Source organism: Zerene cesonia, chromosome 19 (assembly GCF_012273895.1).
Source record: "Zerene cesonia ecotype Mississippi chromosome 19, Zerene_cesonia_1.1, whole genome shotgun sequence".
In the NCBI taxonomy this organism is placed as follows: domain Eukaryota; kingdom Metazoa; phylum Arthropoda; class Insecta; order Lepidoptera; family Pieridae; genus Zerene; species Zerene cesonia.
In genome coordinates, this window is record NC_052120.1 from 5,075,008 (window position 1) to 5,096,106 (window position 21,099).

General features: G+C 32.9%; 1 protein-coding gene across 1 annotated transcript in view; it reads left to right on the plus strand.

Moving 5' to 3' along the window:
- The window catches only part of LOC119834705 (cadherin-related tumor suppressor), an 84,081-nt gene that overhangs the window by 36,902 nt on the left and 26,080 nt on the right, over positions 1-21,099 (plus strand). The window contains exons 2-3 of the mRNA XM_038359164.1: positions 18,356-18,664; positions 19,185-19,418. Coding sequence (XP_038215092.1) covers positions 18,356-18,664; positions 19,185-19,418 — 543 coding nt within the window. The remainder of the gene's footprint in view (positions 1-18,355; positions 18,665-19,184; positions 19,419-21,099) is intronic.

A 21,099-nucleotide genomic window follows, 5' to 3' on the forward strand; every position in this document is an offset into this window, starting at 1 on the left:
TTAGTAAATACTCGTGTTTTTAACAAGAAGTGACCCATAATATTGATTCAGGTTCCATAAAGACTAAGATCGCTTCACATAAATTTTGAGAATCCATCAAAAGCAAATTTCATGAAATTGGCTATTGTATTTGCCGCGCTCATAATTCGAAGCAGAGGGATTGCTCTTTAACCCGCGCTCGCTTCGTGATGTCGCCTCGACCTCGGGCAAATCTATTTTGCCCATCATAATCGTTTCAATTTACGGTGGCTATTCTATTCTTTGATGTATGGTATTCGCTTTCCAATATTGTTTATTGTTCATAACCATATCTCGAAGTACGGAAGTGGTCGCCTTGTCTGATCACAATATTACGTGTACAATATAGTATTTTAGTTTCAAGGCAACTTACTCCCATATAAATTACATTAAATAAACTCAGAAGCATTCCAGCATACACGGGAAGTATGGAAACCTTATCAATAAGGCAACGGGGAGTCCGATCATATCGCTCGACGGGCAAGGAATATCTACACGATACAGAGTTACGAATAGTCTCGAACATGACATTGTTCGGTTATCGTGACTTAAACGAATCAGATTTATTCAGATTGAGATAATGTTTTGATAGTAACTGCCTTTTTTCTATTGGCCCCTTGTTCGGTTTCAGTCTATAGAATTTATCTTAAATTATGCGTTGGAAATACAAAATTCAGTTACTTTTTTGTTTGAAAGCTTAATATGTAAATACGTAAACTATTTACTGAAAGACGCATAAACTAAGCTTTAGATTAAATAAACTTCAACTTAGGAATTTCCCATATACCTATAATTGAATGAGCATAAGCCTTCTCAAGCTTTATACTGCAGTCTTCCTGCTGTAGGGTTCATATAAACTTCGTAGAATAATTATTGTCGACATTGACATTAGCTTGCGTAGTATCAGATTTTCAATAAAACTTTATGAAGAAAGATACATAAGTAGCGTTAACTTTATCGGTAGTATTTATCTGGTACATTCAACGTTAACTGACAAATTATGGAAACATCAGTTATGTGGGTGTAGGGTTCGTTATTATGTATTTGAGAGAACTTATTAGTTGCAGATGTAATAAAATGTAAGCATATCTGCAGCTGTAATTTTCTATTGATTTTTATAGCAATAGTAAATTACACATTATTTTCAGACTATGCAGTATGTATTTCTTTAAAAAATAATATTTGAGACATTGTAATAAACAAATCTTAAGCTCATTCCACTTTTTTCATTGTAGGGACAATCTAATAAAACGTTAGGATATGAAATATACGTGTCAGATCCATAGCATGAATTAAGGTGTTTAATGCCCTGGAATACAATACGTGTATGAAAATAAGAACATAAAGTATTTGGCTGTAAACTCACAAACCGCATGTCTTGTGAGAACTTTTTTGGATTTCACGCCGACATCGCGTGATTAAAGTATATTGAGAACATCGAGCGCTGTGATAAATTCTACAACGTTTTAAGAACACGATTAATATAATATTTCTCTGATTTCCAGACGTGTGGCCATTGGGCTGTATAATTGAGACATTACGATGTGATAACCAGCCTAGTACATTACAAATAAAATGTCTCGTTTACTTGTAAAATGAAACGGTTCAACGCAAGTATAGATAAGATAGGGTTAAAGAGAATTGTGCGTTTAGAAATGTTGTGATCTTTTAGATCTCTATCTCTCTATTTTTAATAGCATGTTTATGTAGTTACTAGAAATATAATTGCCTAAAATTTCCTATTAGTTATGTTAATATTCCTCTGTTTACACTCAAATGTGTGTTTTTAATTAAATTGATGTTTAAGATACACATATTATCTACAGATAGGTCAGTATTTATTTGTGGGATTAAAATGTTAACATCAAATGCAGTAGAATAAGGTTCTTAATAAATTACTTATCGTTTGTTGAATATTTACAAACACATTTAAATTTAGGAAAATGCTAGAAAAGTTTGTTAATTTACTTAAAGTCTCAGTGTTTTTCGGATATGCCAATAAATTTTGAATATAATATCGCTGAGTATTTCGAGGATAAAGAAATTGACGTTCTATAAGGTTTTGTAGGAAAAGACAGTAACCTGGAGGTTTCACTCAACGTAGAAAATATAGTGGCCATTGTTTACGAGCGTCTTCTGAGGGAGACTGGTCTTGTCTCATTAGAGTCGGTTCCATCCTGTCCGCTCTATTATCTAGTTATTGCAATGATAGCCTTTAACACTACAATAATAAATGCTTGTTATAAAAATACATATATTTTAACAATAGCTTTGGCTTATAGTAATGCATTTTTGTGAGAATTTTATATTTTCGTTACATAGAAATGTTCAAATGTTTTGTAATAGAGTAATATATTTCTAATTACCTGTTTCAATTTTAGCCCTGCAGCTAAGGTGTTAAACATACAGTACCTGTAATTAAAAACATTTATTTGGTTTGTACGTGGTTTTTAATGTCTTTCCGCTTGAATGTGCGAGTCTGGCATTTTTAAACAAGAAATACGTAAACATCACAGCTAGCACGCGAGATATTTAAATGTCCGTATAAATAAAAGGTTCGCTCAGGTCAGAGCCTACATTGACCGGGTACAGATGATATCTAGTCAGATTCCAGACAATCTACGTCCAACGTGGAATACCTAACGGATGTGTCTAACTGGGGACTGAATGCACTAGTGTGATCGCCGGACCTGAAGTCTATGCTGTCACTCAAATTCACAAACGATTACAGTGTGCTGATAACTGTGCTGGTATGTCAGTATCTAACAAATTTCACACCCACTGCGTTACTGTTAGCTTTCAAACTGATGGCAATATAAAGAACAAACTTTAACACCTTCATTAAGGCTGTAAAAATATTTAAATCATAGGTATGTACATTATACGTTATATATATATTGTTTGCATGAGCACTTCGAGTAAATTTACTGTAAAATAAACGAACTCAGCGAACATGCTAAAAAGTTACGTATAGTTATTCCGTGTTGTTCATGCTGGATTTATGTGAATCGCTTTACCCAATAAAGTAGGCGACGTCTCGTAAATTGTTGGAACACAGGGACGGATGGCCGGCATAGTCAGGCGACACCTAGTGGGCGCATCCACCGTTAGAAAGGCTCTGAACACATTGAGCTCTCATAGAAATATCCTTTAATAAAACAACTATGCGACGGTAAATTTAAAGCTGATTTCTGCAATTCGTAAGATAAGTTCGAAGAAATGCAGGAAAGTTTTAATTGACCTTAGTATAGAATATCGAGCCTCGGAATATATACCGTAAAATTAATAGTCTTAAAGTAACTTTGAATCATCACATGCTATACAAAAGCAGTTAGTATTTCTCTAGTAATTACGCTTACGAGTCAAGAATCTATGTTGACCTACAAACAGGCAATGTCGGGTGCCAAGCCATGGCTTAGGGGTCGAGTATAGGTCAAAGAAAATTGATGCCGCTCTTCTAACAAGTAGAAATGGCATAAACGATTTAATCGTAATTATGTTTTCAAACAAACTATAGCCTAGAAATATTTATTTATTTTGTTTCAATGTGGGTCTTATAACATATATTTATTATTTTGGAACAATTTTTGTTATATTGTAGGTATATAGAGCTCTATATTTTCAACGTTGTGCAGCGGTCGTTGTCACGAGGCTGTTCAGGATTTAAATTTGTATTTCCAACTGTTTAAAGCGATACTTTAAATAATTTCGGTGGAATTTATTGTTTAGGTCGTAACATTCCGCAGAACATGCCGAGATTGTGCGTCACGTTAACGCTTTGTCATATGGTAGGCGGTAGATGCAAGGAAGCAAACACAACCCACACAAAATCTATCCAATAAATCCCCAAAAAGCTTGTTTTCTGTACAGGTCTGTCCATTGTGTTCCTCGCAGATATATCTTGCGTAAGACGCACGCTATTGCAAGCTGTGTTCTCGCCTCAACCCACGATTGGAAGATCTTTTCTATCGGCAATATATCCATTACTGTACGAAAGCAAACATTTATTAAATCGGTTGGAACGAAACTAGGAATGAATGGGCTAGAGACCGTTACGGTCGTCGAATGAATTTCATAGTACATATCGAGTTAGGTGACCGGTTACCTAATGCAATAGTTGACAAATCGCTCAATTGTCCCAGGTTGGTATGATGCGGGGCTCCTAGCTCTAACTAGCCGTGTGGCAAGTTGCGCAACATGAGGTGACCTGAGCTCATCTAACAAATGCCGGAATAACAAATACGTTTCATTTTATGTTATTTACCTTACAACATATGAGATGTTTTCTGATCATCGGAAATGTACCTCTCATGAAAAAGCTTTATTAATGAAAGGTAAATTTTTCTTGGTTTAAAAGTAATTTCTAAATAAACATGTGGTATTCATTACAATTTTGCATTATGTTTATAAATTTTAAAAACTATTATTATGTTATACTTCAGTAAAAACATCTCTATCTAAATCTAAGAACCAAATACATACATTTTTCTTAATCAACTGATTAAGAAAAATGTATGTATGTAAATTATTAAATACTGGTGTGGAATTTACCACAATTATACGAGCGATACACGAATTATGAGTTTACGCACACCACAGCTGGAGGCCCTAAATAATTTAAAAAATTCGTATGAGTAAATTGAAATCTGAATAATGCTAAGTCTTTCAATAAAACTTAAGAAACTTAAAACAATAATACGAGAAGTAAAATATTTAACACGGTAATCGTTAAAAGTGCATTTTTAGACAATCTTAAAGAAAAGGAAAAAATATTGAATTGGATCTGGTGCAAGTCCAATTATTTAGTGTTATAGTAATTCATGCACCAACTGATTGCATATATTAACATTTTATAACAATAAATATTTAGTAGGCGCAGCGGGATATCGGATATAATATACGAATCTTCGACACGTTTGCATAAAATTTTAGGGTAATTTAATATCTCCATTTGTATGTAGGTGAGTTCTTTTAATTCGAAAAAACTGGTTTTGAAAACTAATGTAATAAATAAAGAATAAAATAAATTACAAGCTTTTTAAATGTTCATAATATGCTGCATAAAACATAATACATAGAATTTGTCTCTCGATAAAATGGAAATTGAGAAATAGCGTGGTGTGTCATAATAAATAAATGGAAACAATTGCATGAGGTTATCTTATGAAATACATTTCTCTAAAGTCTAAATTCAAAACACTACACACATTAACACAAAACGTTCAGTGGTATACATATGGTTCTAATTAGGTATAAAATCCAATTGGAAAGCATGTTTCTTTCATAAATATACAAAAATCATGTAAACAAGTAATATAAATAATGAGAGGTATAAAACTACAACAACACATTATTTATTTGTTCTTAATGTCCTCTTAAGCTGGTTTTAACATTAACTACTTGTATGTTTCAAAGATTTATAGGAAAAAATAAGCTTTATCAAAACGGGACATGTTTAAACAGCTTCTGATGTATATCAAAGGGACATTAAGTAAATTTGCATGTCTTATCAAGGCGCACTAACTAAGCAAAAACGGATTGACATGTCGTAAATGTTCATTACAGATTAGGTGAGATTTACTTCCGTATACTTTTTATTAATGTCGGTTATAACACAATATATTTTCTTTTTAATATTCCTTTTTAAGCCGTCAATATTTTTTACAGAGGTCGAGACTCGTATAGTCGAGTATTGCACGCTGATTTTATGCAACGAGTTTAATATTTTCATACAATGATTCATTGTTATATCCATGCTAATTAAAAATAGTGGCTGTCTTAAGATTGCGGAGTAGTAAAAGTCTATCTTTGGTGCGCTACAATGAATGTTAAAATATTAGTTATTTCAGCATACGTTGTTTTGTTCGAAAGAAACGTTTTACACAGATATTAAATATTTATTTTTAACGATATAATTTTAACTTACAATGACTTCGGAACTGTTTATTGTTGTGAGAGCGGTAACTTATGCCATGCATCACTGTGAGATAACCATTTTTTAAATTTTTACTGTACACTTATTTAGTCCTCATTAGAGAAGCTATGTTGTTGATAAGTTATGCTGTTTATATTAAACCAGCATAATAGATTAATTACCTCTAATAAGAATGTGTGGTTATATTTATGATATTAGATTTCTGGATGCCATTAAAAAAACGAGGTGGATCGTGTGAAACAAAGGAATCTAGTAATCTTGTTTCGAGTGGCCAGCAGGGAAGCTATACACCGCGAAATATTTCCCAAGATAAATCGGCACGAGTGCGATGTGCCGATATCAGTGCGCGTTCGAATCGTCTATCGATTCTATGATCGGCTCCGACGAGAGGTCACGCGCGTTAAACGTAAATCAACATATCTCGCGACGGGAGATCTAGCTAAGCATGCGCCCGCCCAACAAAAACTGAATTTTATAGCCGTAACACTACACCTGGGAAAAAGTATAAATTGGATAGACCCGGGCGAACGACCGGACTACTGTGATGCTCGCCCAGAGTACAGAAACAAGTTTCTCTGTATTATACTAAATCGTTCATGATTTTGTATAATACAGAGCTAGAAATGCTACATTACAATTTTCCTTCTTACACAGTATTTTATGTATACTTTTTTATTTGTTTAAAAAAGATTACATAAAATTATTTTATCTTAAAGTTAGTGAGGTGCGCGTAAAAGGTTTTGACATGTTCCGTTGGAAGCAATCCTCTATAAGCTATGTTCATTAAGGCTGTGTTCCCGTTAGTGGATAGAGCTGCGACTGGAATGTCGGGCAACTGTCGTGCCGAGACTCGATCGCGACTCGATCACTATCTCGATTGCAAATCGATTCTTATCGTGACAGTTTTACGCGTCGTGTCGCGATTTCACTCCCGATGCATCGGGTGCATAAGACAGGGCGAAGCATACTTTGTTGCCGATGAATATGAAGACTTACATTGCTTATTGACGGCTATTATCTCGAACATGATCAGTATTTTGTAATTAAGAGCCGTATTCAAATTTTACGCTATGTAACCGAATATTACGTCAGCGGTTGAGATCACATTTCATTTGAGTTACATTCGAAGAATTGAAGAAATATTCTTATAATTTTTTTTAATGTATGTTCATATGTATAGATGGTAAGCGCTGCCACTGCCCATGAACATTTGGAGAGGCGTAAGGTCCATTGCAGACCTTACTCCTCTACAAATGTATTGCCGACTTTAAATTGGGAAGGGATTAAGAAAGGATTGGCGAAAGGAATACAGGAAAGGGCTGGGAAGGGTAAGGAAAAGGATATGGGCCTCCGGCTCACCGAACGAAACACAGCACAATGCTATTTCACGCCGGTCTTCTGTGGGGGTGTGGTACTTCCCCGGTGAGAGCTGGCCCAATTCGTGCCGAAGCGTGCTCGACTACCACATACAATTATTTTAGTTACAATAGCTATTCAATGAACTCAATTGAAAATGTAAAATAGTTTTGTTATAATGTTTGGTTTAACATATTTTAACCCATTGATACATTAAATAAACTCGTTCAATATCTAGCCTCATGCGTTAATTACCTAACCAAAAAAATGAGATATTTTGTTGATATTCCTATATACTGATTTTCACTCTCAAATACATAGTTTAAAATTGCATGCTACATTGACTCATGATTCATTACTCTATTATAAGAACATTTGACATAAATAAAAGTAATCCTTGATTAAATCTAGTGCATGCTGCACAGCCCTCAACTGATAATTATTTTTTATCTACGCAAACAAATAAAGGTTCTATTTTAAGAGCGCCCTCGATACCGGCTGTCAACTTGAAATGTACACATCTGAACAGAAATCTCCGAGCTAAAAGCTTCTAAGATAATAGACACTTACAACGTTACGGAACCAAGTAGGTTGGCTGGTGTGATAGCGCTAATGAACCCATGTTCCCGTCACAAGTGGCACAGTTTGAGCCATCGCCATTAGAGAGAAACCCAAGGACGGCCCAAGGGGACGCCTCTGTAATTATATAAACTAACACTTAGCGATAGCGACGCGATAGTCCGTTAATGATCTGAAAATTTACACGGCACAGAATAGCGGTATCATACGCGTCTTGGATTTCAAGTATTAACTTTTTTTAATACTTTCTTGTACGATTTGCCTCTGATGGCTCTGTATTTAAATCAGCACCGTTATAAGCATTTTGTCCACAGGACGTCCCTGCTGGGCGTGGTTATAACTCGCAAGTATGGTGGCAATTAAATTTAAATGGAAAAATACTTTTGTGGAAATGTTTTACGGCCTGTGGATATTTTTTCATTCATTACCATCAACTTCATTGCATACTAACAGGCTTAAACGAAAATATACATAGCTACAATAATATAGCAAAGAACTAAACTGCCTTCAAATTGTCAAAATTTAGACCCAAAAATAAATATGACCATACGGTAGGCTTTCGAATATAAAAAAGAATGATCAAAATCGGTTGCCCGGCTGATGAAAAACTGTAAATTTCCTCCTTTATTGAAATCTGCTGATGAAGAATTAGCATATAACACTTTTACTCTACAGTAACCTTTCCTGTACTAAGTTTCTTCAAACACTGTTAGTTGCATATGTTTCACGCCGTTAAAGTTATGAGATAGTAATCAACTGCCGTGTATTTCAAGTTATGTTATTTTTTATGTCCCCAACAAATAAATGTTTTTTAACAAAATTTTGGGAAAACATTACATGACATTTTAATTTCCTTATTGCCTTTTAATGGTTTTAGACGAAAATGAAAGATAACTAAATTTTGGTCGTTTAAACCTGGAATTCTTGGGAACCTTCTTGAAGAAATTTAGAATAATAAAGATTTTCTCTTTGTTTGTGTGACAATATTTGTCAAATAGAAATATATTATTATTATCTCACACACATATGCAATTATATACAGTAATAATTTAATATCGTGTTTCCGTTACAAAAAAAATATATTATTCAAGTCCAATAACAGGTTCATTATGAAGCGTATAGTTATGCAGCGTTGTAACGACACCTCCTTACTTCTGAATTTACATAGCCGTAGAATTAAAATAAAAAGTCAAACATCATAAAATAACAGAAATAATGCAGAACTGCGCTCGGCTGGTATTTATAGAGACTAACACATTACATTCTTATATTCCTTTAGATGCAACATGCGAAATGAGAAGAAACTTAAGGTCAGAATTCTCACATTACTTGTAAATTGTCTATCTACTTTAGCTGTGTAACTAAGAGCTTATCTTAAAGTGAAAATGGATTGTAGATAAATACAAGTTTAAATGAAGTCTTCAAATAAACGGTATAGGTTGCAATTCACTTGGTTGTGGGTTATTTTTACATTATACATACGTTTTTCACGCTTAGTAGAGATATCGTGTTGTATATTGGAATTAATATCTTCTTGGGTAATCGGGTGGTATGTTTATTGCGATACGGAGCATATATTTCTGGATTTCATTGTATGATCAGCAACATATCAGTAAAAGGTAACATTAAAGTCTTGTGAAAATGCAACTTTGCGTTAATAATGTCTTGCAGATACTTCTGTGTCCCATAAAATGCTAAGAGTGAGAATGAATCGTTGATCACACTTACACTGATAGTTTAGGTGTTATGGAAAGGTTGAATAAATTGTTGGATGTTTAAATTTAATTCGTTAAATTAATTAACTGATACAAATGATCATTGATTCGTTTAATAAATTAACTGATACAAATGATCGTTCTTGAAGATCCATTCACAGTAGGTTATGTGACCGTACGGTTCGTATGTTTAATACTACTACTTTGTATTATATAACCACTATACATATGCATTTTTCTATAGCTCATCACATTCAATTAAGCGCATCGTACACGAAAATGTACCAGACAAAAATAAAAAAAGTATTAGCAAATTCTTTGCCTTCCTTTAAAAGATGATTGAACGATCCTTAATGAACCGGCTTAGCCCTCAGGTAATACGATACGAGGAATTAAGTCCTGCACAGACTATTCGAATAGGGCAATAAAGATTTCAATTGTACTGGGGGATTGGTGTAGTTGTTAAACAAGTAACGCATAATATCACGCAAGCCTCAGTGACTAAGCCATTATTCAGTTTATCAGAGGAAGGGACAAGTTTTGTTTTTATGTTTATCCGCTGTTCAAATTTAAGTGAAGCTTGTAGATATCATTTATATAATAAATTAATATTGAATATTCAGGAATTTCAATTGATCATAAAAGAAATTTTGCATGTATATATAAAGTATAAGATTTTTTTGATCTGTTTATAGTTTAGTTTATTTTGAAGAAAGTGATAAGTAGGTTTAGAAGCACATATTTTAAAAGTGTATTTTCAAATTAAGATGCAAATATTCTCATTTTCTGGCTCGACTCATCAAAACAATTTAAAAAAACTATCGATCATAAGCCTTGTTTTGATATTAAGAATTAAATATTTTTAGATATGTGATAATGCGACGTCACAAATTTCAACATGAAGGTTATAAGATGCAAATTATGATAGACTTTATATATAAAATAGTATCTATGTAAATTGCGATAATCACTATTTATTGAGATTGTTCTAATTATAAATCAAGATTAAAGTTTTAAACATATCGTTTTAGTAAAACCAAATTGCAAAATTTTCATTTTAAACTTAATGGTTGAATTGTTATTGATTAAAAACAAAACACCAGAATTTATGATACGTGGGAATCAATACAAGAAGAACATACGAAGAATAAGAAATAAATAGTTAACAAATTACAGCCATAACAATATAAGAATATGTAACATATTGTTATGTAAGAGATCTTGTTACTCTGTATTCCATCGTACGGGAATCGAAGGGGGCAAGCGTCGTGGGTTCGCATCGGCAGACAAGGATCTTGCTCCCATTGTGTGCTTTAAGCCCTTGATAACATTCTAAGAGAATTTTAATGAAACCGTAATATGGAAAAAAACACTTAATGTTCTTTATTTTTAGTTGACTAGCTCCTGCTTTTATAGCTGCATATGTGAAACCTGTATTTGTGATTTACAACACATCAAAATAAAACGTTTTATTCACATAATGTGAGAATGAGAGAGGTTAATTAATTCATGTTTATAATGTATTGTATGTAGTGATATATTATTTAATATTGTGATATAAATATCTTACTTAAAACTTGAATTGTTGGTGCGATCGTAATATTAATGTTGCCTAGAATGTAGTTCATAAAAAATGTATGATATATTTCATACATAATTGCACATGTTTTTTTAAGAAAGAATAATGATTAAGGCACAATTTGGATTGTTCCTAATCAACTTACTCTTGTACTAATAACGTAACATTATTGAACAACAAAACATTTTGAGTTCATAAAAGTTTAACAGCTCATAAAAGCTTGAACCGCAATTTACCTTACATATGTTTATTTTAAAGAGGAATTTTTGATATCAGCCACGTTCCAATAACAAGACGAAATTTTAAGTATTTTGCTGGCATGGAAAATAATGGAACTCATAAATTATATACCTTCTTATATTGTAAGTTTTTTGAGAAAATGTTCATGTTTGCCATTATAAATTTTGAATCATCATTATCATCATGAACAGCCTATTATTAATATTTGTGCCTACTGCAGGTATATAGGTGTCATATGAGGGTTCAGCTTTTAAAACAGTTTATAATAAGTGCGGGTTGGAATTTTAAATACCTAGATTTAATTATGTATATGAAGTTTGCTAACTTATTTTGATTTCGAAAAATTATTTTCTTTGAAACAAAATGAAGATACGTTTGATAGCAAAATACATTAATGGCATGCGTTCATACTTTTTTGAACACGATGGAAAAAAAATGAGTAGCTCAAAAAAAATTAAATTAGAACACTATTATTCATAGAACTAATTAATATCAAAATTAACACAATTAAGTGGTATTTATAACTGACAGTTTTATTTTAACGTTATAATTTATGTTTCATTAATGGTTAATGTTTTAAGCATTAATGTCAAGGAAATCGGGCAAAAATAATTTTTCAAAGAGACAAATATGTTAGATAAGGCTTGATTTAATAAGAAATACCTTTTAAAACTAATGGGCTCGCATTGTTGACCGATAACATTTTTTTTCGCTCGTGGTTGTCCATTACAAGCTGTCAAGATTTACCTAATATTAATGAGGTTTGGGTAAGCTTGATAATCAAGAATGTAAATTAAAACAGTCTGCCTTTCGAAGCTGGGGACTTTCTCAGATGCATTTTATTCACTGATAAAGTCTTCATGCTTTTGATGTTTTTATCAATAAAAGGAACCTATAGCTATAGTAAAAATTGTGATTGTAAATGGTACTTCATTATTATTAATATTAGAAACATAATTTTATTTAGAATATCCTTATGTTTGTTTTATTCGAAGCATTTAATTAACTGGCGCCAAATTCATTCGATAAGATTGATCTTAAATCATAAGTCCCCGCCTTAACAAAGGCAAAACTTACGTCAAAATGAGTAATTATAACCAACTAGTTAGCATTTAGATAAACGGTATTTAGTGGTGTCACAATACCGGTAAACCTGGTATTTGGAGGTATTAATTATAATTCCATGGCAGTACATATTTGTTTTTTTTAGCATAAATGTAATTGGTATTTACTAGTATTTTTAATAATATTGTTCCTTTTTCTAAACCTTTCTATTTTATAGAACTTATAAACTATTTATCTATATAATTTTCAAATCGGACTTTCACTTCTTTCTTACAATTAGGGTAAATAATTGATTTTTGCTGTATAAATAAATCTACTGAGCCGTAGACGATGAAGTGCGAAATTAATTTGGTATCAATATTGTTTTAATCAATACATAGCTCAAGCCTGCTTTTCAACATCGATACTCACTTAAACAGAACTAGAAAATGCTTTTATACAAACGAAGTGATAAACCATAAGCTTTTGTGTTTCTATTCTAGTCATGAATAAGTAAAGCAACAATAGTCTCGCTCAACATGGAAAAAAGTCGTGACCGAGTCGAAGGCAGGTCGGCAGGATGCTACGGGCGTAAATAATGCCGACGTCCGATGTTAATTATCGCTCCATCGTTAGAGATGACCGACGGGCAGACCGAAATCGGCGACCGAAAGCGGTTGCGACATCGCGAGAGTCCGTCCGTCATTATCTGAACGGTGTATCGCCCACCGATCAACCTAGAACCACCTGCGAGTTGTGATTGTACCGTTTTGGCAGCACATTGTAATTCTTTTGTTGCCATTGCCATTGTTTCCATAGCAATGACTCGATGTTTCTGTCCATACAATCGATCCCTCTAGATAAATAAAATAAGATGATGCATACCGCTGTCATGGAATTATAGATACGGATAATCGGAATGTTCAATTACGCTTGCTTACGAATATCGTATGAAGTTACAGACAAGTCTAAATTCTTAATTGCAGGAAAATCATTTGCAGCCAGTACAATGTACATTCCTAACTACTACCTACTATATCTCTTATTGTTTAGGTATATCATCTCATTCATTGATATATATAAATGACGAGCCAATCGTTGTTTTATTTGCGTTCGCCACAGACAAATAATCGACAACTAAAACAAAGTAAGATACTCTTTGGTTTGAGTTCGTTAATCGTTAGCTGCTTTGTGCTCGCCGCTGCGCAGATCTCGATCCGAGAGCGACATTGAAAAATTCAGAACTCGTGATTTTCGTTCGTGTACTTCATTTATTTTCTGGAAGGCCGTGAATATTGTTTGAGGCAAAATTATCTGACAGTTGCTTGCCTTTCCTCTAACGGACATTACAAATACAAACTGCTGTTATTACTTTAAAGTTGAATAACAGTAGCGTGATCAAGTGTTTGAGCTATTTATGTTATGTAATGCAAATAGTAAAAGAGAATGTTTCGTAAAATATTGAAACTTTTAGAGGTATGTGAGATACCTACACATAGTTATTATAAAATTATACTATCGATCTGGGAATAATAAGCCAATAGCGCCCTGGGGACGGGAATTTAGGAGAAATGGAGGATGTTTGCGTGTCTGCCCTCAAGCTGCGATACTTGCATGCTTACTAATGCATATCATTATGTGCAAAATCATATCGCACAAGAGGACAATTTATAAAGTGAAATTAAGTTAAATGTTTGATTGTGTTGGAACTGAATAATTTCCAGCGTTTTAAACGAAATTTAATCATATCATTTTGGGACAAATGAATGTATGTATGTTAGCAACTTTAATGAGATAGACCAGGAAATCTGTTTTTTTTTTTAATTTTAATATAACTTTAAATGTTCAAGAGAAACCAAATCCAAAAAATACGCAAAATATGCTTTTTGCCTTGATTGGTAGGAGGTCAAGTTCCAAATTAGCACTCTTCTAATATTTTGAAATGAAAATAAATAATGTGCATTGAATATATAACTTCCACAGGAATTGCTAAAAGGATTACAAGAAGAATTAGCAGTTGAGATTGGCTTTACCTTTTTAACCCCCTCTCCACGATGGAGAACCATTGAATTCTACATTTTTATTAAGTTACATTTTGGTTGCTGTATTATTTTGTCGCATTTTTATTATTTAATAATATGAACCTGTACTGTTATTATATTAGAGTAATGCGATGTAATGTCTCGGAAAAACGTTATACGATATTTTGGTAAACACAGGGTCGAATTTATTATCGATCGATGCGCTTAGGGCGATGCAAATTGCGTCGCCTCTTATCGATGCACTTTATCCTGGATACTTTTGTGCATATTTTACATATATTTGCAGCCGATAGCCAATGTGGGCGGACTGCGCGGCCGCACATTACGAATCGCGCTCACGTAGACGCGCCTTTGGGTACGTAATGCACAATTTGTGTGGACTTTTTTGTCTAGCGGTGTTTTGTTTTGCACACAATATCACGTTTACTAGACTCACTGAGCTTATTTACGATATGAATACAATTAATCACTGCAAACATTATTGGTACATATTATTATACTTGAGCGAACGTTGACCGCGTTGTTGTTTCATAGTTATGTCACATGGTACAAGATGAACAGAACGCTTCTTTTATTTTTGAAACATGACTAAAAGCTGAAATATGATATTGCTATATCTTGGGAGTTGTAATCTCTGACATGTAACATAATTGCGCAGTCCCGGGGGGATAGCGGTGCAGACGTGGCCATTCCACGGTCACGAAGCGATCTAAACACAGAGTCTAACCCTAAACGATGCAACCATATCCGACCGCATTCACAGAATATTTATAACCCACCCTTTCTTGATATATCATAAAACAGAAGCATTCGAAACGTTCGTGATTTATTGGGTTTTACGTTGCTTGGCTCGACAAAATATTGTCGATACGTTGCATTAATTGAAAGATGGTATATTTTTGAGAATTGACTTTTCAGTCTGAGCAAATACAATAAAAATATTCTCTTTTGATTTCTTAATATAGCACAAAATATGTTATTATTTTCTCTTGCTTATTCAGTAATCACTGCGGACTAAGGTTCGTTCATTCGATCAGCTTTAATACGTCCCAAAAATAAAAAAAATAGGATTAAAATGACCTGTACCAAAAATGATAAATTGCATCACGATCACCATAGTAGCAAAATAAAGGCTTACACCATTGTGATGGGATGAAATTAGGTGTAATAAAATGGAGTAAAGCAATAAAAGAAGTAACGTCGAAATTTTTGAAGCAAATGAGTAGAATGATTGATGTCCGTGTATTTAAGCTGGCTTGGTCACAAGACAAAATTGGAAGGTCATTTTTCAGATTAATGTCACTCTTGTGTATGTGACAATATTTTAAATTGAATTTAATAATTGGTAAAATTAAATAGCTACTAACTAGCTACTTAACTTACTTAACTAGCTACTATTTTCAGTACAACAAGATGTTATTTTCATTTAAGATTAATCAATTGCTTGTTAATACAATATAATAATACAAAATATGTATATAAAGATACCTTTACACAAGTGTAGCAGAATATCAAAAGTACATTTTACTTACAAGGCAATAGTTATAATTTATTACAAAAATGTATCGGTACAATTTACAATAATCAAATTGAGTAGATAGCTATATAATTATTAGGTGTCGATGTTTAATAAATGGTGCAAAAAGCATGTAAAATAATTGTCATAATCGAAACGCTTAAGCGTGGGTCGACCTTTTTTTCTGCGTTTATTTTAAAATTAATCGATGTAATATGTCAATTGTCAGTAAACATTATTATTTTGCCAATAATTTTAATAACGTATTGCTTTCCTTTAACAATATTTCCCAAATTGACGAATAATACGAAGAGAAATCAAACATATATTTTTTTCTTTTAGTTTCACCACACGAAGTAAGAATTTTTGATCATTAAGGATAAAATTTAAAACAAACAAGATTTCCGATCGCATAACATTTGCTGCATATCATCATTATTCAACAGACTACAACATGTATCCGATGTTTCTTATTAATCTAGTAGCGTACCACTATCAATTATCAAAACTTGATTAATCGTCGATACTACATTCTGTCATTTCTCTTACCTTAATCGATTACTTCAAACACAAACTCTAGGGGGTCCGACCCGAACTATGCATAAGAGTTCCATAATTAATCTTTTGATTTTGTACTTTATACTTAAACAGCTTGTGGGATTTAATTCCAAAATGTACAATAAGATGTCTATAAAAAGGCTTAATAGCGTGACAGTATATAATTAGTTCGCAATTTGCTATAACGTAGCCTCGACGACTTATACCAACTATGTATCAATGCGATCCTAATAAAACAGAAACTGCTAGCAATAAACTCAAACATTTCGTAGGCGCCTGTATTTTCTAAGCAATAAATTTTATTAACACATTTCAATTTATTTACTTGACAGATAGGATCGTACAAAGGGCGTTAATTGCTGCTTCTCTTACGTAAAATCTTGTGGGCGTTTCAAAATGTGTTCTATACATGCTCCTTGAGAGCGTGCTCTTGCACATACAAAGAAAAGATTGAGTCATCTCAACAAATGCGCAGCATCTCTCGCTGGAGAAATATGTACTCGTACACTCGGCGTCTTCTTATCTATGACGGGTCCAATCATTGTGCTCCGAATTCTTGATGCTTCACAGTACAGATAATGAAACTAAGGTAGTTTAAGGCTGATACTACATTTGTCAATAGTTGGTTGGCAATTAGTTTCACGAGAATGGGCTCAGTAATCTTAGTTAAATTGCCACAAGATATTGTTTGAGTATTGCTAAAATATTCTATATCCTACAACATCTGCGAGTATAGTATGTTTTACATAAAAAAAAAGAAATAATTATCTGTGTTGTAAAAAATTACAAAATATATCGATGCTTAAATAGTAATGATAGTTGTTCTCTACAAAACAGACCTTTTTTCAAATGTGAAAGACGAGTCGATGCCGTCAGATGTGATCGTACCTTAAGACCTACTTCCCTGTACCTTTGTTGACTTGTCGAGTTTTGTTCGAATGGCTTTTTGTAAACGTCCAACGGCTGCATTTGTAAAGCTCGGGTCTAACATAATAAATCTTATCTAAAACATCTCATCAAACAAGTATTCCGTCTACGGGGTCAACGAAAAAAGTAAGTCGATATCGTGTCAATTGTGATGTTATTAATTGTTATTTATAACATGCATATTTAACATAGTAGCATATATATTATTTTAAACATTAAGAATCCAAAATTAAACAACCTTAAATTTATGCTTAGTATTTTCTTGTGTTTGATTTTACGCGAGTTAAATCAATTAAATTGCGTTTAAAATCCGTTCAAAAGTTTTTAATTTCTAAATTTATATTTATTTAAGAGGTTCATTTCGTGTTAACGAAATTAATTGATTGTATGCATACTGTAGGTATTATGACTTATTTTTATGTACATGTTTAAAATATCGAAATGAATCCTATTTATCATTGTGTCAGAAGTTCAAGTTACACATTTGTAAATGGAACAGCTCGAATGCTGCATTTTTAGAATTATCAATTTGCTTCGTGTTCTTGTACTGTGTTAAACCGAACGATTTTCTGCAAACGTAATAAATAAAACATACCTCATCGAGGTACGGTATTGTTTTGTTAAACTAAATAAATGGGAATTTAAGTATGGGCTCTACCACATTAGCAGGTTCTTTGTTTTTGCGTGACTTAAGGATATAAATGTTAATTAATTACAATTTAATGTAAAATTTTAATTTACTAATTTGTTTTCTAAATTCGTGTCTAAACAATAATTGTGTAAAATATGACAGTAAAATAATAAACAGGGAAAATCAATATCATACTTTTTTTCTTTGATTTATAGGTTGAGGTCGTTATTTTGGACAAGAATGACAGTCCTCCCGAGTTCAAGAACATACCTCCAGCTTACACAGCTTCAGAGGATCTCGCGCCCGGCCAGCTCATTGCGTCCATTACGGCGGAAGATCCAGACACTATAGGAACCATCACGTACAGTATACAATCAGAAGAGGCTACACCATTCTTACTACATAGGCACACTGGGGAATTGACCCTCAAGGAGCCATTGGACAGAGAAACAATTCCGGAATATGAAGTGGTCATACGCGCTGACGACGGAATGCAGTTCACAGATGTCACAGTAGTAATTCAGGTAAAACTTGACTTTCAGTTATTCTTTGTTCTCAAAAACCATCTTTCTGACCATTTTTAAACACATTTAATGTTTTGAAATGATTTAATATAAAATAGGCTATAATTGCAAAATATTTTGGTGAAACCAATAAACTAACGGACTACTTTTGTAAAGTGTGCAAACATTGCATAGTGATATTTTTATAGTAATTAACATCTAATGCGTACAATTGTTTTAAACAATGACTGTTATTTGATTATATACCTTAATACCTACTATCTCTTTGCACCGGCTTCACCCGTCGTACATAAATTATATAGAATATATCACTCGGTAAAGATACAGTTTGCTAAGGGTGCAATAATTTTTGAAATCCGTCTAGCAGTTTGTGCGAAAACATTCCAAACATACATACACAAACACAAATTTTTCCTCCTTACAATATAAGTCTATCCGACATCCTTTGCAAAAGATAAACAACCTTAACAACTTAATTAACGTACGTAATTTAAACTAACATTAACATTTCCTTTTCTAGGTCACAGATACGAATGACAATCCGCCAGTTTTCAAGGAAAGCGCTTACTCCTTCGACATAGCCGAGAACGCGGCGCGCGGCTCTGTGGTAGGCACTGTGGCGGCCGACGACCTCGACTCGGGGCCCAATGCTCAGCTCACGTACACCGTGATTTCTGACTGGGCCAATGATATCTTCTCGTTAAACCCACAAACAGGCGTTTTCACGCTGACTGCAAGGCTTGATTACGAGGAGGTGAGATTTGTAGTATGAAGATATAGAAAAACTTATTTGATGTTGTTCCTTTATAACTGACAATTGTTCCAGTGTATGCATTAAAATAACCGTAGATGTATAAGTATATCTAGACACTTATTAATTTACTTCAAAGGCTGAACTTAGTGTAGCGATTGAAAAATTAATAATTTTAATCTTTCTCTGACCATATAAACTAGATAAAGATTTATAAGTAGACGCTGATCAGACTTCTAGATCCCTGATATATCAATAGTTTATCTTAAACAGCCCTTAATTAAAATATATGCGAAAGAATGCCTTCAAGTGTAAAGCGTAAATTGATTAAATGGTTAAATTAACTAGAATTAATCCAAACTTTAAACATGATTTAAAAATAAAGCGTAACGACATTACGAGGTGCGTAGTTGCACCGTAAAATAACATAAAAACATGCTTAAAGGTTAAGTGATTAAAATCGGCCAGATAAACGTTCTCAGGAGTAAATAATAGCCAATTACTGTCGCTCTTGCGACAAACTTCGTTTGTGCGGTAATGAGTTTTTATTACAACTTATATTATTAGATCATGTTCCTGAACATGTGAAAAACGATTTAAATGTAACACAATAGAATATATATTATATACACATGCATGTTAAAAAAACGTGCACGTGCATGTCAAAAATAACTAATAGGTATTAAACGCGTAATTTTTGTTTATTTTGGAATTATCTTATCATTTAGTAATAATATAAAACCTAGTATAGGCTGTCATTACGTAAAATAAGTTTTATATTGAAATGTAAGTTATATGTTTTGAATAGAGGTTTTATTTTTTATTTTTATACGCTCGTTTAAATTAAGAGCTTCACTTAACAACTGGTTACAAACACGTGAAAAATAAAAGTGCTAATTGAAATATCAGATGGACAACATACATTTTTAATAATTTATGATTATTAACCGTTTTCAGCTTTAAGCGACTTAATTTTTGAAATCTGCATTATACAAATAACGCTCTAGATAAGATACGTGTCCGTTTTCAAACAATTTATACGTCTTATATCTTAAAACGTTTTAACACTTATTCTTATTTTATTAACCGGACGAGGGAAATTAGACATACCATACTAACATAATATTAATACTTATAACAACGTGACCCAATTTTTGTGAACTAGACTAAAGGAAACATAATAGTATTTGTAATCGTTGACATTATAGGGTTTGCGAGCGAGGTCACACAAAAAATACTTTGTAACATTGTCTTAGCTTACACAGCAAACCTGAAACTTGACCGGTTGGACCGTGGCTTTCAAAAACCGTCCTCTTGACCATTTTTGTGTACATAGACATATTGCGGTTGAAACAATTATCTCAACATAGATCTACTGTAGGGCGTTGACCGTTTAAAGTTGTTCTATAACACGAAGTTACGATCGAAACTCGTTCATAATATTAAGTTTAACAGTAAAATAATATTTTTATTTATGTATTATGGTATATTTTAATTCATCACAAGTGACTTCACTAAAAATGTTCTTGTTTACATATCTTTTTATCGCAAATTAATAGAATTTGTCTTGTGTTTCTTTCTATTGCTCACAATTACATTCCTTTTTACTAGTATTTAGAGGAATTCGCGTTGTATATTTTACTGTAAGTAATACGGAGGATGAAAGGTGGTGAAAGTCAAAATG